Genomic DNA, 14748 nt, shown 5'->3' with positions numbered 1-14748 from the left:
ACATCCTTTCAAATATTTAAACAGGGCTATCATATCACCTCTTAACCTTCTCTTCTCCAGGCTAAACATCCCAGCTCCCTGAGTCATTCCTCATAGGACATGGTTTCCAGACCTTTCACTATTTTTGTCGCCCTCCTTTGGACACACTCCAGTTTCTCCACATCCTTTTTAAATTGTGGTGCCCAGAACTGGACACAATATTCCAGGTGGGGCCTGACCAAAGCAGAATACAATGACACTATTACTTCTCTTGATCTAGACACTATACTTTTATTGATGCAGCCTAAAATTGCATTGGCCTTTTTAGCTGCCGCATCGCACTGTTCACTCATGTTCAACTTATGGTCTATTTGGACTCCCAGATCCCTTTCACATGTAGTCTCATTCAGGGATCTGGGAGTCCAAGTAAATCAGTGCAGGTTCACTGTCCCAGTGACATCAGTGCCACCAGCTGCCATTGACATGGATTCCAAGGCACTCATCCATTTGGAAAGGGTCCTTCAAAGGTAGATGATTGAGAGGAGATTATTCATCTGTTCTAATGCTAATGCTTCTTTCTACCCTCTTTTGTCCTACAGATGTTGATGAGTGTGCAGAAAGGACATCCAGGTGTACTCATCACTGTGTGAACACTCAAGGGTCCTTTGCCTGCATTTGCAATCCTGGATTTGAGCTAGGGCATGATGGAAGGCAATGCTACCGTAAGTGATCTATAACTCTGTAAAGATAGATATATTTCCCTGCAGGGTCAATGAGATTATGGCAGGACAGACTCCTTGATGCACTGGAGGACCATTTAACACATTAGGGATTGTGTGCCTGTTCTTGATTTCAGGTTCTTAGCTTGTTCTTGTTCTTGTTTTGTTTTTGTTTATTAAAAACAGCCATTGTGATCAGAGCTGTCTGGCACAGCATACATGTACTTAAAAACATGTGCCAGGCTACAGGTTTCCATGTTCATGGATATGAATTGAGAATACTAAACTATGTCTCCTGCATTTCAAAAAGCAAACAAGGCTGCTGATTTACCATCAAGATACAGTGAATGATAATGTGTGTCTAAGCGTTCTTAAGAGTTACCCAAAGTACATGCTCAGACTACTGATTTTTAAGGCTGAATTTTTCCATCCATTGTCCTCCTAATTTTACATCCCAGGCACAGCCACAAAAAGAAAGAAAGAGGGAGGGAGGGAGGGAGGGAGGGAGAGAGAACAACTCACCTCATATATGCAAGCCCTTAAGTCTCCTAACTGACTTATAACTATAGTGTGATCAAGCCTGTAGTTCAGCCCACAAATCTCTGTTTTCAACACTGAAAATAATGAGGACATTGGAAGTCCAAGGCTACATAATTCTGAGACTATCAAATTGATGGCTTGCTGTTCTTCCATTTTATTTTTGCCTGAGTGATGCTCCTTCTGCAGATGGGGATTGTCAGCATGACAACACTTGATAGGCAGTGGTCAAGCAGCTATCCTTGTTGGAAGGTTGAAAACAGACGAAGGACAAAGTTAATTTCATCAAGTAAAGAAGCCATAGAAGTTGTTTTTAAAAGTATTATGTTTTAGCACATAGCTGCAAGGTATGTGAATAAGACAAAATCAGGGAAGGAATCATACAGTCCTCCAAATGTTGTTAGACTACAGCACCTCATCATTGTCTGTACTAGTTGGGGCTACAAGGTGTTGTAATTCAACAACTGGAGGGCTTCACAGTTCTCACCCCTTGGCTAAATAGTGTAGATCAGTACTGTAGATCAGCTGAGTGATGAAGGAAGATGGAAGGATGACATTGCCAGAGGATGCTGATGGCACATGGAGAAAGTAGAAGGTGCCTGGAGGCTTCCTAGCAGCACCCAAAACAGGTTGATAACATCAATATAATGACTTTGCTTGTGCACTATCCTGAGATCTTGTGATATAGGGCAGGATAGAAATAAATAAATTATACAGTCTATTGCATCCATGGAACTTACATAAATACTGACATACTAAGTTTCCACTGGTCTCCTCTATTTGAGATTAACAATTAGATTTCTGTCTTAGCATCTTGCATGTACAGGTTGAGCATCCCTAAGCCAGAAATCTGGAATCTGAAAACCTCCAAAACTGAAAACTTTCAAAGCACTGACATGACACTGTGCAGCTTCAATTCTGTAATATTTTGAATTGTAGAATACAAGTAGAATTGTAGGTACCTGTATTATATTTTCATGGCTTGAGAGAGATGTGGCTAGAGAGGGGTGCAAGGGTCTGTTAAATGCCAGGAGGCATGGATTCACACCAAACTTGAATTCTTGCTTTTTCTTGTCTCTCTCCAGCTGCTTCTAACTCCAGCCTAGCAAATTCAGTACAGGTATGTAGGGGTGCTTTGACTTAGTGGTTAAGACATCAGTTCTGATGACCATAAAGTTAGAAGATTGGCAGTTAGAGGCTGAAGTGCTGCATGATGGGTTGAGCTCCTGCCAACCTAGCAGTTTGAAAGCATGCAAATTCAAGTAGGTACCACTTTGGTGGGAAGGTAACAACATTCTGTACATTCATGCTGGCCACATGGCCACCAGAGTCGTCTTCAGACAACGTTGGCTGTTCAGCTTAATAACGGAGGTGAGCATTGCTCCTTACAGTCAGCTACAACTAAACATTCGTATCAAGTGGAAACTTTTATTTTTAACTTTTTTTTGTATTATGCTACCTGTTTTTCAAAATCTGAAAGGAAAAATAACCCAGTTCCAAAACTTTTCTGGTCCCAGGTGTTTCAGATAAGGGATACTCAGCCTGTACCACCATAGTGATTACTTATTTTGCCTCTTTATAGATGGTGCTATGGGATAAAATGGAGGACATTTGGCTTTTTTCCATCAAGTAGATCTTTCCATAACTAGAAGGCCATTAATGGTTACTAGTCAGGATGGCTATGCTTATTTCCCATTAGAGGGTACCATATATCAGTTGCTGGGGGACATGAGATAGGGTATGTCATTGCTCTCATGTCCTCCTAGTGGTCTTTTTGTAGACAACTGATTCTGGGTCTTTGTTTTGAGGGAAAGGCAAGATCTAAAAGTAATAGTAACAAAAACAAAAACTCTATTAGAATACAACTATAAGGGATAGAGGGATAGCACTTTTACTGTGCTTTATAATTAAATAATAATAATAATAATAGCACAACCTTCAAGGTGGAAGATTTGTAGGGAACGGAGGTAAAATATAAGAATGTTACACTTTGAAGGGTGTAAAATTAACATCTGCACCCGTTCAGAACTTCCTTCTGTATTTTCTTTGCAGAGAAAGGAAATGATAGAGAACACAGACTACAGCTATTTAGTTTGTAAGCAGGAGGTAAATATTTTTATCAAAATGAATTGAAGGAAAATGTATTGCCTATCAGGGATGAATGCATCATATAGAGAATGTTTTTATAGATGGGAAGGAGTCTACCAGCCTCAGTTGTATAATTTCCTTATATTAAATTAATCCATATATTAAAAGAACTTGGAATTCTTTTTGAGCTGCATAGAAATTATGCCACCTTTGGCTTCTTCCACCACTTCCTCTTGAAAATGGGGGAAAACCATACATACTGAAACTTTTCTGTTTCAGGTAAAAATACTGAGTTTCCAGGGAAATCTCTTTCCTTGAGTGTGTGTCCTTCTATGATCTAGGCACCATATATGGGTAAGAGGGATGTGTCCGGAGGCTTAAGAGTTTTTCAGGGTTTGCAACAGTACTCAAAATGTTTGTGGGGAGGAAGAAAGAACCCTAGGAGAGATGAAAAATTCAAAACAGCCTAGTTAGGTCTGAACATGCTCATTTGGCACAGAATGCTGACTGTCTTTTTGAGAGGAGCATTGAAACGCAGGGGAGGAGGGTGGAATAGTGTATTGTGAAAGGGGTTGATGGCTGGCAACATGAACAAGAGCACTTCCACATACATACAACATGTGTTTACATGTTACCCACTGGACACATCACTCATTGAATCTACCCTCTCCTGACACTGTTGCCAGCTATTATTGCTCCACCTCCTTTTCCCTAGCTTTACAACTACTTGATTGCCTGACATAGAGGCAGTGAGCAAGTAGACAGTGGTATCTCCTGCCCCCACTTCTAACCACTGTGGTCCAGAACAAGAAGCAAGTGAACAAGTGCAATTTTGCAATGGTGAACAAAGGGTAACTCCATGTAACGATTCCCCACCAATTCACAATTCTTTACTTCTTTGTGTCCCAACACCCCTGTGGGTTTTTAAAGGTCAGTAGCGTGGATGGATGTTAAATCACAGGCCAAGTGGATAGTTAAACAAGAATAAAAACACAGAATAGGCAAAGGTAACTTTGACATAAAGTTGTTACTATGTCTTCTTTTGTTACATATATATAAGTCTGGTTTTAACCACACCTATACTATCACTCAAGAAATTATGTAACCCAAGCCCCTCTTTCTGAGTCTGGCTACAATGAGTCTCTCCTTTCTAGACTCTCCAGAACTAATACTGTCCCTCTCTGGACCTAACAGACCCTTCATTGGTCTATCATCAGAATACTGTTCCCTCAGTCTTTAATCCTAATTATCTCCCCCGGCTCCAGCTTCATCTCTCAGGATTCCAAACCCCTAATTGACTCAACCCAACTGCCAAGCGGAATCTTTAAACTCTTCAGCCAGCACCTGATTGGCTAGCGGATCTCTGGCTTCTGATTGGCTGGTTTGTAAGTCAGTTCGTCACACTCCACACTACAGAATTATAACATATTGATGCCTTTAACTTCCACGACTATCCTGTGAAATTTTGGGATTTATAGTTTTTCAAGTACTTAGTCCTGTCTGCCAGAAAACTCTAGTCTTATTGTTCAGGAAAGTGCACAAGAGAATTGTGAGTACCTCACTCAACCACAAATGGGATGAAGTTATGACAGTTAAAGCGATAGCAAGCTTCTATAATTGTGCAGTTTGGATAAAACCAGGAAGAGCAAATTTAGCATCCTGTCAATGGGATCCTGTTCATCCTTGGCAGAGGCCTTTCCATGCTTAACCCTGATGCTGACCTTGCTCTATATTGCATCATTTTATTGCTGATCCCATTTTGTAGCAGGTCTCATCATATTTACTTACTGACAGTAATCTGATCATTTTCCTGAAAGGCATAGAAATGGAAATCGTCAACAGCTGTGAAGACAACAATGGAGGTTGTTCTCATCACTGTGAACACTCCACCAATGGGCCACTCTGTTCTTGTAAGCAAGGTTACCTCTTGGATTTGGATGGGAAGACATGCATAGGTGATGTATAATTAAATATATAACCTCTTTGAAGATTACTGTAGCTTTAACTGCCTAACAAACTGTTGTAGTGGGCTCTTGCTAGAGTTTGGTTCCAGGAAGCCCCATGGATGCCAAAACCCATGGATGATCATGTCCCATTAAGTATAATGGCATAATGAAATGGTGTCCCTTATATAATATGGGAAAATCAAGGTTATATATTTTTGGAACATTTTCAAGCCGTGGATGTTTAAATCCATGAATATGGAGAGCCAACTTTATTTGCATTGTACCTCTATGAACCTCTCCTCTCCTGCAACAATTCCTGTTATTTAAGGATGGAATTAGATAAATGAGGAAGCTGATGCCATGATTCGTTTTAGTAGGCCTTTGTCAATTTGCTTCCACATTTCTAACAAGATGTGTGCAAAGTGTGCAAAAATAAAAAAAGGACAGGGAAACCAAAAACAGAGTTGATCCTTCCCCCAAATCATATAACTATAGGATAGTTATAGCTGTGAAATCATTGATTTATAGGAGGCAATGGAAAAGTTAATTGTAGTCAGATAAAAACAAGGAAATTTTTACAACTCTGTCTAAATAATACTTTTTACACATTTGTCCACTGTCTTTCTGCCAGAAGTCTGAAGGCATGTAGAGTCAGGGAAATCCTATTTTATTTTCAAAGTAATCCTGTGAGCTATGTTATGAGAGATGGATGTATAAATGGATGAATAAATAGATACTTTTAAAAAATATGGCATGTGTATATCTGTTTATACATATAACCACATGTTCACATGCTATTTCTGTCACAGAGGCTCCCAAATATGGTGAACACAGCATATTAGTGTGATGGTAGAAACAATAAAATGGTGCTGAGATAAATGAGCCCTCAGCCAAAAACAATGCAAGGCAGCAAAAGCACTAGTGAGGCATAGGAGGGGGGAGTCAAACAGGAATGAAAGAAAGCCTTTCCAAATTGAAAGATTAAAGCAGAGATAGGCAATGTGTGGGCTATCGATTTCTGAAGACACCCCTCCCACTGCATCCCTTGTTACTGCTGTCAGTTTTGCTACCAAAACTCACCAGCTTGGTGAAAAAGCAGCATTTCATATTAAACTGCCACTTTCCCTTCAAACAAGGTGTGTGCTGCCTACATGCATTGTTTAAAAATAAACCTGTGTTCCTGAAAATGCAAGTCTAATTGTAAACATGATGTGTGGGGAGCAAATGCCTTTTAAATAAAAGATAAAGAGACTTTTAAAGCAAAAACAACCAATTTTTCTGTCATGCCACCAAAGTTTGGTAGCATATTCAGCAGTGGTGCAGTATGTGCCCTCACAATTTCTAGGAGAAATGACCTTTGACTCCAGATAAGCTCCTCACCTATGAATTAAAGAATGTTCTCACCAAGCCAGTACTGCACACAAACTCCATGGCTCAAAATTCCCTAGTGACCTTTATAGCTGAAGAAGGATTTGAACACTTGTCTCTTTTGTTCAAGTTTAACCACCTGTCTACTCGACTTTGCAGGTAGAAAAGCAATCAGAAAACATTTAGCTTTGAAGAATCAATGCCTAGAATAGGTCTCTAATTTTTTTGTTAGAAGCCTAGAAAAAGTGATTGGATGGCCTAGTGCCTAATGGCTATGTTTGTTTTTACACTTCTGTATAAACTATTTACTGTCAGCCCAGCCTGTCAAATACCTAAGCTAGCTCAGGGCAGGAAAACCATAAAATAGTCATACCTTTAACCAACAAAAGCAGCAAATACTTAATTTTGAAAGCTTTGTGTTACAGTGTTTGCAATAAAATATCCAGAGCAGGCAGCATTTGTATAACATTTCTAGTATTCAAAGCATTTCATAAATGTTTTGTCCAGTTTGATATTTGGTAGAAACTGGTAGAACTAGAAATGTCTACAGATGATTGTTATGAAAATGAAATGACAGCAGAGGCAGAGATTATCCCCCCCCCCCCCCCCCTTTATACCAGCAGTGGGCAACCTTTTGTCCTCTAGATGTTTTGACCTACAACTATCATCAGCCTCACCCAGACAAGGGATTATGGGAGCTATATTTCAAAACATCAGGAGGTACCACACTTTAGTATATACCTTGCATTCAGTGAGCATGACACTTGGAAGATTTTATTTGCCAAATGGTATATAAATGAGTTAGCAGCAGCAGCAGCCGCATGATGTACAAATATGGGAGGATGTGCTTGTAGTCTCCATCAAGAGAGGGACAAATAAACTATTTTGCAAAGGAAGAGAGAAGTATTTTCCCTTAACCGTGGGTTGGCAAATTGTGAGGTGGGGTGGATTTGAGGAAGAGGAAAAGCCTAGGAGCTGTGGTATGTTCTGAAATATTGCCCACCAGTTTTTTTGTGACATTTTTAGAAAAAGCAGTGTTGCTGGTTCCAATAACTTGAATTAATCAATTCCACAGTGGCCTTTAACCTCAATTGATTGATTACGCTTTTCTCTCTTCTCCTTGTGTTGACTGTACCCCCTAATAATGTTAGCACCCTTTCCAAGGTTAATTGCCACACTGACCTTTCTCTCCCCTTGTTGCTTCATTCAAGGAATTTTGCACATTCAGCATCAACTGATCATCTTTGAGATAACCAATCAACTCAGCTCAACCTATACTTTCTCTTTTTTTGGCCTTGTTTCATCTTATGTGGGTCAGCAGTTTTAGGACAAATGGAATCCCAGTTACAGCTAAAACACAATGTGATAGTGATGTTATTGAAGTGTCAGAAATTTTATTTTTAAAGAGAGAGAGATTATTGACTTTAAAAAAGTTACTATCTGAGCGAATTTTTTGTTCTGAGCATTTCTTGATTGTCTTTGTATTCTCTCTGATGTTCAGAGAGAGGCTTTCTACAGGAGAAATTTTCATAAGAATTCAAGTGTTGGCATAATGTATAAAAACCTCCAAAGAAGGAGATTCCACCACATTTTGAAGGTTTTTAAACAGAGGCTGGATGACCATCTCTCAGGAGTGCTTTGAATGTGAATTCCTGCATGGCGGAATTTGGACTGGATGGCCCTTGTGATCTTTCTAACTCTATGATTTTATGATTGGCCCTAATGGTCCATTTTAAAAGAAATATAGAGAGAGTAGTGTTATGGCTTTGGGTTCATCTATAAATGGTCTTTCAAGGAATCTCTAATTACAAAGAGATGTGGAATCCTTTTCAATTCTGTAATTTCTTAGTCTAGTGTCATGTAGTATAGTGGATTGAAATCTTTACCTAGCCATGGAGCTCAGTGGACAACCATGCCAGGTTCACTTTCCTCACCCCCTCTATCATCTTTCCCAAACATTCCAGTGCAGGACAGCAGAGTTGGAATCATGCTCAAGAAAGTAGGATCCATAACAATGAGGACTTTGATTAAACATTAGCAAGAATTTCCTGACAGTCTGAGCTGTGGGATAGACTGTCTCAAAAGATGGTGGACTTTCTTTTAATAAATAGTTTCAAACAGATGCTGCATTACAACATATTAGTAATGGTGTAGCAGCATATTTCCCTCATTGGCAGGGAACTGGATTAGATTATCCACTTGTACGATGAGCCCTGAGCTTTCCTAGCTACAACATGAATTTTCCCTACTTCATCAGTGTAGTCAAACATCATTTTCTAATGAAGGCATTTTTTTAAATTATGGGGTAGGGTAGGCAACATTGCTGTTGCTGCAGATAATGGTAATGAATGCCTTCAGTTCATTTCCAGCCTATAGTGATTCTAAGGAGAATCTATCATGGGGTTTTCTTGGCAAGGTTTGTTCAGTTGCTCGGAAGGAGTTTACCATTGCCTTCCTCTGAGGCTGAGAGAGTATGACTTTCCCAAAGTCACCCAGGGGCTTCCATGGCCAAGCAGGGATTTGAACCCTGGTCTCCAGCACCCTAGTCCAGTGCTCAAACCACTGTGTCACACTGGCTGTCTAAGGTGGGCAACACACAGCCCTTTAAATGTTTGATTGCAGCTTCTACCATTCCTTACCATTGGCTATACTGCATAGGACCGTTGGGAGTAGCAGTCCAATAATATCTAAAGGGCTGCTCTTTAGCCATCTTTGTTTTGTCCAGTCGTCTTAGGGCTCATCTGTTAGTGTGTATTTTGAACTCTTTCTTGTGTAAATTTCTTCTACATGTTTTGGAGAATGTGTTCACTCTTTTTCTAGACCTAGACGAATGTGAAACTGGGGATGCCTGCTGTTCACAGTTCTGCATAAACTATATTGGAAGCTATGAGTGCAGCTGCAAGGCAGGATTCCGGCTTCATCTGGATGGCTGTGGGTGTGACGGTAAATATTAGGGGTTTAATTCTTCCTTTCTTTTCCTTTCTTTCCTTTCTTTCCTTTCTTTTGAAGGAAGCAATGTGTACCAGATATAACTATAAGTCAATGTCATATATAAGTCGAGGACAAGTTTGGGGGCCAAAATTACAAATTTTGATATGGCCCATACATAAATCAAGAGTAAGACCTAGGGACATGTAACAAAAGATGTAGACAATGAAGCAAGGTAAAATGATGGCACAGAACTATAAAATTCCAGCATAACTATTTGTGCTCACCCTAAAGGATGGATAGATGGGGAGGGAACTCTAGTAAATGGTGGCTGCACTATTTGAAGGGGAGATGAACAGGGACAGGTGGGGCAAAGAAAACCCACACATGTCAGAAAGGATGAAACGGTAAAGCAAAGAAAATGGCAACTATGTTAGCAGTTATGATAGTCTTTAACTTTAATGTTATAACTTTGCCTGATTTTAAGGTTGACAAACATACATAAATATCTTAGATCAATATCACACTATATTGTTATATTGCTATTATACCACTTTAACTGCTATGGCTTCCTCCTGTCGAATTATGGGATTTGTAGTTTCGTGAGGCCTAAGAGCCGTTTGGCTAACCATTGCAAATGTCCCTCTCTAAACTGCAAATCTCAGGATTCCACAGGAGGCAGACATAACAGTTAAAGTGGAATAATGATAGCATAATGTGATATTGTTCTTATTCAAATCCTTTAGAGCCCAATTCCTCTTGGTCCTCCTTTGAGGGCAGTATCAAACAGCTGTAATTGCCACCATTTTCCTGGCCAGGCATTCAAAAAGCTCAGAGGCCATGTTGCAGCACAGAGAGTAGAGGGTTTTGCTGCTTTTTTTAGGTGCACCGAGGACAGGCTAAGCTCTCGCCTTCTGCCACTTAGAGAAGGAGATGGTTCCTTTTTAAAATAAGCATTGAAGTATAGTACTTACATTGACCCATGGATAAAATGACTCAAGTTTTTTGGGTTAGTTTTTTGACCAAAATTTCTAGACTTGTACACAAGTATATACAGTATTCTTAATCCATACTGACTTGTGCATTCTTGGTTTACTCTTCTTATTTCCTCCTAGATGTCGATGAGTGCCTGGCTGACACTGATGGCTGTGACCAACATTGTATTAATTCTTTGGGTTCTTATGAATGTATGTGTGAAGAAGGATACAGGCTCAGTAGCGTGAACAGACAGTCTTGCATTTGTAAGTTCTACAATGTATTTAAAAAGTCTTCTTAAATAAAAAAATCATATTATTTGCTAGGAGTTTTATAAGTTATGATGCTTTTATATTCAGAGTGAGACATTATAATAGTATGTAGTTCTTAAAAATGAGGTCCATTTGATTAGTTCCCATGCCAGTAAGTCTGATTTTGTTCAAATCCTGCAGTTCATTCAAACTACTTTTTAGTTAAAGATTATCATTTTGCAACAAACATCCAAATGACTTTTAGTGAGTTTTTCTTCATAGCTGTTGGCCAATATACAAAACCAAGGTACTCAGGGTAAGATTCTTCATCCCAGGATAGTTTTGTCATCAGTATAAACTCAATGGCTTTAGATAAATGACTCTGGAAGTTTTCATTCCATTTTTGTATTGTTTCGTGCTGCTTGTGTTTTTCTTGTTTACTGATGTAGATACCAGATTGGATCAATATTTTGATAACAGAGCTATCTAGGCATTAAAGAGGTCATGTGATGAGAGAAAAGGGGGATGTATTACCCTCTCTGCTGCATCTCTTTCTCCAGGGATCTAAGTTGCATGTGGAGCCCATATGACTTAATGGTCTTCCAGTAGTGGTGGGCCAGATGATGAGGATGTGACAGTAAGGGCATAGCCAAATAGCACCCCCTCATTCCCATCTAATCTAATTTTGTTCACATGGGAAAAATGAACACCTTTAAGAGGGCTCGGGGTCTATATACAAGACAAATGTAGTATTTAATAAGATGAAAATGTACAGACTACACTTCTTGTCTTAGCATTAGATGAAGATGAACTGGAAGAGGAAGAAGAAGAATTGGAGGTCACTGGGACTCATGATCTTCGTTTCAGGTGGCCACCCCAGCTTCTACATCTTAGCACTTCACTAGGCTCTTTCTATGATGGGGAAGAAAATGGCCTTCGTGGAGAATTTACTCATATTCACAAAGTTGGTGAGAGACTCTTTTAAATGGCCATTTATACTTCTCAGAATGAGCATACATACAGTCTCATATTCTAATCAAGTGAAGCACTGACCCTGATTGGTTGAGAACTTTTATAGTGGTGTATTTCTACACTGTGAAGAATTAGGAATCTCCAGAAGAAAAAGAAGCAAAGAAGCATTTGGCAGGGTTTTTTTCAATCAAGTTTCTGTGTGATGGAGCACTCTTTTTCACTAACAAAAACACTTAGAAGTGTTTTTTGTTTTGTTTTGTTTTGTTTTTTTTTACATCTTTAGTCTAACCACATCACTGTAGTTGCACTTCAGTTGTGGAACTCCCTCCAACGGCAAACAGGCTTTGAGTAGGCAGCCAAAACTACATTTTTTCATGTGGCCTTTTTTTTAATCTGAAAAACTTGTTTTAAAAAAACGCTTCTACAATTGTTTTTTAAAAATAAGAAATGAAAATGTCTTATTTTACTTGTGGGCCCTTGGTGGGCAGGAAAGTGATGCATAAATAGATGCTTTGAATAAATAATTATGGCTGCAATCTTATTGATTAGTCCCAAGTACAGGCAACATAAAGGTAAACCCCCTCAATTTAATGGGTGTACTCTAGTCAGAGTGGTAAGATTTAGTCCTATAAAAAGTATTTCCTCTTAAAGTTGTATTTTTATATGTATTACATTATGGTTTTTTTAGCTGAAAAAAATAATTGTAAATCAAAGACAACTATTTTGTATCTGCTCACTGATTCTGGATATGTGGATTTGGTCAGTTGCTTCCAAAGACAGACCAGACAAAATGCATGAATATCCCCAAACTTGCATTGAATTGTGTTTCTTTGATGAGGGCCAGGTTTGGTTTGCTATAAGTAGTTGTTCGCATTAAGGATGTTCAATATAAATGGAAGTAGGTGTGTCTAGACTACAAGTCTGACTCTTCTGTCTTTTTATTTCAGTTTGCCTGGGTAACAGGTTCGGTATTGACTGCAGCTTAAGCTGTTCAGACTGTATGAACGGAGGAAAATGCAACAGAAAGAACAATGGGTGTGATTGCCCACCTGGGTGGACTGGCATTATCTGTAATGAAAGTGAGTATTGTACTTATGGCAATATCCTGAAGACTTTCAAGTGGCCTTGTATATTATCAATATTAATATTATATGGCAAGTTTTGGTATCTAAAGAGCAAGGCACAACCATTTCTGTCACCACAATGGCAACCATAATTGGAGACAAAGAGAGGGGAAAGATTTTTTTAACATTTAGGCCTACAAATTGAGATTCTGTGCCATCAGAAAAAGAAAATACAGTTGGCCCTTCTTATACATGGAATTTTTATAAATGGATTCAAGCATCCATGGTTTGAAAATGTTCAACAAAAGTATAAATTTCAAGTATCAAACCTTGATTTTCCCATTTTATATAAGGGAAACCATTTTGCTATGCCATTGTATTTAATGGGACTTGAGCATCCACGGATTTTGTTATCTACGAGGGATTTTGGAACCAAACTCCACTGTATAACAGGGGTCCACTGTAACTATAGATCCAGTGGTGATAGATACTCTGGGAGCAATTCCAAACAGATTGACAAAAAATCTGAATGAACAGGTCATGGAGAGGATCACAGAAGCACAAATTACTAAAGGCAACACTACTTGTAATATGCCACATTATCTGAGAATACCCCAGCAATTCCTAGATTCCTGGGTAGATTCTGAATAATTGATGGTTGAAACTCCAGACAGTAACATTAGAGACTCTTTCACATCACACACTACAGTGCGCCCGCGCCATACGTGAGCGCGCCATATGCGGACTTGAGCGTATGCGCTCAAGCCATGGCGCGCACGCGGGGTGGAAGAGGCGGCGCATCCCATTCAATTGAATGGGCATGCGCGCCTGTTGCCCCCTGTGCGCGCCTGCGCCGCCGCGCCGCCGCGCACGAGCCCCATTGTTTCCAATGGGGCTCAAGCATAGGCAGAATTCGCCTTACGTGGAGGGATCCAGAACGGATCCCCCGCGTAAGGCGAGGACGGACTGTATCTAGATTTCCATACCTGGCTCCAACGTGGCTCCAATGTGGCTCAGTCGTTGCTCAAAGGTGGTGGAAGCACTCATGACTGGAAGCCAGGCATTCTTCCTTAATCATCATGGAAATGTGGTTTATTTATTTATTAATTTAGGTATTTGTATCCTGCCCTTCAGCCCTAATGGCTCTCAGAGCGGCTTACAATTATTATTTTTAATCAGACAGTTCCCTGCCCTCAGGCTTACAATCTAAAAGACACGAAACAAAAGGAGAAGGGAATGGTGGAGGGAAAGGGGATGAGGTCCAGTGGTTCTTCTCTCCCCGAGGCCTGGACCAAGGCAGATGGACAGGAGGGAGGGATCTTCCTTCTTCCAGGCTAGCCCTGATGGAGCTGGACCTGCCTGGTGACCTCCCTTTCAGGCCGGCGGATGGCAGTTATGGAGGGCGGAGTCTCCTCTAGCGTCCCTGATTTGTCACAAGGGGAGCAGATTTCCTATGAACGCAAACTTTGCGTTCATAGGAAATCTGCTCCCCAGGAATGATTCAGGAATGCTAAGGAGGGAGTGTTAATTGAATGACAATTAAGGAAGCGCACCTGGCTTCCAGACACGCTCACTTCCGCCACCTTTGAGCGATGATTGAGCCATGCTGGAGCAACGTTGGAGCCAGGAATGGAAATCTATATCCCAATTTAACTGCCATGACAGCATTCTATGGAGCCCTGGGGTTTGTGAGGAACTAGAGCTCTCTAATCTTTCCTTAAATGGCAACTCCTAGAATTTTGTGGGGTAGAACCATGGCAGTTAAAAGTGGAGTATAGAGCTATAATGGTGTCATGTGAAAAACTATAAAACCAAGGTCATTGTGATGATAATAGTGATAATAACTTTGCATTTCTTGGTTGCCATTTTCTGACAAAAGACTTCAGGTGTCTTACAGATAAAGATGTAAACTAACTAAATC

At 40.0% G+C, this 14748-nt stretch overlaps 1 protein-coding gene across 1 annotated transcript in view; it reads left to right on the top strand.

The window, feature by feature from the left end:
* Nucleotides 1–644: 644 nt before the first annotated feature.
* Nucleotides 645–14748, top strand: part of LOC149318034 (uncharacterized) — a 99331-nt gene continuing 85227 nt past the window's right edge. Inside the window, exons 1-6 of the mRNA XM_089508897.1 lie at nucleotides 645–701; nucleotides 5141–5278; nucleotides 9458–9580; nucleotides 10681–10806; nucleotides 11586–11759; nucleotides 12711–12842. Coding sequence (XP_089365023.1) covers nucleotides 5149–5278; nucleotides 9458–9580; nucleotides 10681–10806; nucleotides 11586–11759; nucleotides 12711–12842 — 685 coding nt within the window. The 5' untranslated portion in view covers nucleotides 645–701; nucleotides 5141–5148. The remainder of the gene's footprint in view (nucleotides 702–5140; nucleotides 5279–9457; nucleotides 9581–10680; nucleotides 10807–11585; nucleotides 11760–12710; nucleotides 12843–14748) is intronic.

This window comes from Sceloporus occidentalis, unplaced genomic scaffold (genome assembly GCF_023333645.1).
Source record: "Sceloporus occidentalis isolate IW3139 unplaced genomic scaffold, rSceOcc1.0.p SCAF_2, whole genome shotgun sequence".
NCBI lineage: Eukaryota > Metazoa > Chordata > Lepidosauria > Squamata > Phrynosomatidae > Sceloporus > Sceloporus occidentalis.
Note: the sequence above shows the minus strand (reverse complement) of the source record. Positions and strands in the feature narration are given on the sequence as shown.